General features: G+C 57.2%; 1 protein-coding gene across 1 annotated transcript; it reads right to left on the reverse strand.

Moving 5' to 3' along the window:
* Positions 1-284: 284 nt before the first annotated feature.
* HRG_11260 (reverse transcriptase (RNA-dependent DNA polymerase) domain-containing protein) lies at positions 285-2307 on the reverse strand (the record flags this gene model as incomplete). The annotated part of the gene is made up of 7 exons (XM_044869730.1): positions 285-334; positions 514-560; positions 609-1142; positions 1233-1464; positions 1531-1632; positions 1776-2115; positions 2182-2307. 7 exons carry the CDS (start codon positions 2305-2307, stop codon positions 285-287), a joined length of 1431 nt encoding a protein of 476 aa, XP_044715283.1.
* Between the last annotated feature and the right edge of the window lie 408 nt (positions 2308-2715).

The following is a 2715-nucleotide window of genomic DNA, read 5'->3' on the forward strand; positions in this document are numbered from 1 at the left end:
TTCCGCGAGCATATCGCAGCATAATCTCTCGTTGTACCGTCCATCTTCTGCATCGAAAGAGGAAATGCTCCACCGTTTCTGCAGACTGCCCACAAGTGCACTCATCCGATTCCACTGCCCCGATTTTGCGAAGGTAGCTATTCAGCCGTGATTTGCCAGTTCGAAACTGTACCAACACTTCGGATTCCCTTCTCGTTAGCTCGTCGTACAACTTGCGGGTGTGCTTCCCCGGCAGTGCCTTATCGATGCGCTTTGAGTGCTTCCCAACCCCTTCTGGGATCTGACTAACGCGAGTGTGTTCGTTGAGCAGCAGTCGTAACGTCGTTGCTCTTGCCTGAAACGTTGCTGGTTCAGCGATGCATTCATCTCGCGTCGCTCTTTTCGCTTGCATTTTGGCCAGTGGCCCAAGGGTGAACTCCTCATTCTTTGCAGGCACCCAACGAAGTTTGACTCTGCAGCCTCTTTTCGCAAGATACTCAACAGATCCGTATATCGCCCGTATCGTGCACTGACCAGACTGCTGCCGCGGTCGCCCGATGACTTGCAGGACAGCGCGGTTGCTTGTCACAACTGTGAGCTCTCGGTCATGAAGACCTAGAGGCACACACCTCAGGGCCATGGCGATTGCCTCGAGTCCTGCTGTGTAGACATTCTGCTCATCACTGGAGCCAAGGGTGACGGAGTAGCTTGCCAGCACCTCGTCTGCGTTGTCACGGGAAGCATCCCGAACGACGCCTCCCAACCCGACCTTGCCTTTCCTTTGCGAGCTGGACGTCGCGATAGTGATGTCCTCCGGGTCATCCGACTTCAGCACCTCCGCTCGTTCTGCCTCGTACGTTGCCTGCACTCGTTCGTCCCACGGCGCCAGTGCGAACTCATGGATGACTTCCAGGCGTTTGGTATCTAGTCTTCCCATCGCCGAGGCGAGCTTCTGCATTGGCGACGCATACCTCCTGTTCAGCTTGAGCCTCAACGATGTCAGAGGATGCGTCTTCGGGAGCGTCCGCATCCTTATCCAGAATTTCGCTGCCGCTTGAGCATGCCGTTCTCGGAACGATTGCACGCCGGCCTCGGCCTCGGCCACTGCCGTTGCCACTGTGCGAAAGCCTCCCGTGACAGCCTGGGCTCCGATTCGCTGGGCCCTGCCAATCCACGCCGCTTCTTTCACCCCGCACGCGTGCGACCACACGTTTGAGGCATAGTCCATGGCTGGCGCCACCGTCGCTACGAACAGTTGCCTCGCCATCCGTGGCGAGGCCATCTTCAGTCGTTTCAAGCACATGGCCGCGGCCAGCCCCTTGGCGGCTGCTCTGGCGATGTGCTCTTTGAAGCGAAGCGCTTTGTCCATGATGACTCCCAACAGCTTCACGTTGCTCTTCGGCTTGACATCGTTTCCTTTGACGATGAGAGGCAGGTCGCTGTCGCGCTCCGCGATGCGTGTGAAGTGGATGACGGATGTCTTCTCTGCTTCAAATGTGGCGCCGCTGCGCTTCTCCCAATCAAGCGCCTCATCAATAATCGATTGAATACCATCTCTGTTTGACTCTGCCGTTGGCCCCGTGACCCAGGCAGAGTAATCGTCCACGAAGGCGATGGAGCCGCCATTGTTACTGATCCGTCTTTGCACCAGGTCTGCGTTGAAGAAAAAAAGCCACTGGCGACAGAGGATCCTGGGTAGGCCGGCCTGCGGCAGGGTTTGTTGCTCGGATGTGTGCCGTTGACAACCACCGACGCGGTCCGTCCCGAGCAGAATGCGTCTATCCACTTGACCAGACGACTCGGGATGCCTCGGGCTTTCATCCTTTCGAGCATTCGCTCTTTGCACACTCCGTTGTATGCGCCTTTGACGTCAAAGCTGATGAGGCTGAGCACTCTGCCCGTTCTCCAGGCCTTGTAGATCCGCTCCTGCAGAAGCACAAGTGCTTGATCTGCGGACCTGCGCTTCCGTGCACCAAAGTGGTTCGCGGGCAAAAGCCCTTGAGCCTCTACTGCAGAGCTGATACGTTCCGCAACGACTGCTTCCAGGATTTTGCCAAGCGTTGACAAGAGAGAAATCGGTCGCCACGCCTTGGCCAAGGTGTAATCCCCTTTATCTGGTTTCCTCGGGGGAATGATCTTAGCCGTTCGCCATTGATGAGGCACGACGCCCTCTCGGAGCGATGAGCTGAAGAGCGTCCACACCCGGTGCTTGACCACGTGCCAGAGCTTCTTCCACACGATCGCAGGAAGGCCATCCTCACCAGGCGCTTTCCAGGGCTTCGCCGCCATCACCTTCTCCTCAATCTCTTGCAAGGTGAGGTCTGGCATGGCTTAGAAATCCTACTCCTTCCCGGGAAGCCACCCGGCCGGCCGTAGCTATGCCTTAACGACCCCGTCAGTCTGTTGCCCCTACTGGAGACCTTCCCACAGGAGTACCTCGACCCTGCCGTGATCGACTTTTAGGCCCCCCTACTCGTGGCCGCCCCCAAAAAGTGGGTGAGCCAAAGCGAATCCCAATAAAGTGGGGGCGGGCACGAGTAGTAGAATCAATTGTATGTAGAAATTGGCTATGGAGGCTTTTTTTGTCAACTTTACGCGCGCCTTCGATGTACCTACGATGTACCTACGATGTACCTACGATGTACCTACATACCGTGGGTCCGCCAGGATACAGCGCCAAACAGCGACATAAGGCGCCACACAGGTCACCACGCCCCGGGCCCTAGGACGCCACGC

This window comes from Hirsutella rhossiliensis (assembly GCF_020360975.1).
Source record: "Hirsutella rhossiliensis strain HR02 chromosome Unknown scaffold00019, whole genome shotgun sequence".
Lineage (NCBI taxonomy): Eukaryota > Fungi > Ascomycota > Sordariomycetes > Hypocreales > Ophiocordycipitaceae > Hirsutella > Hirsutella rhossiliensis.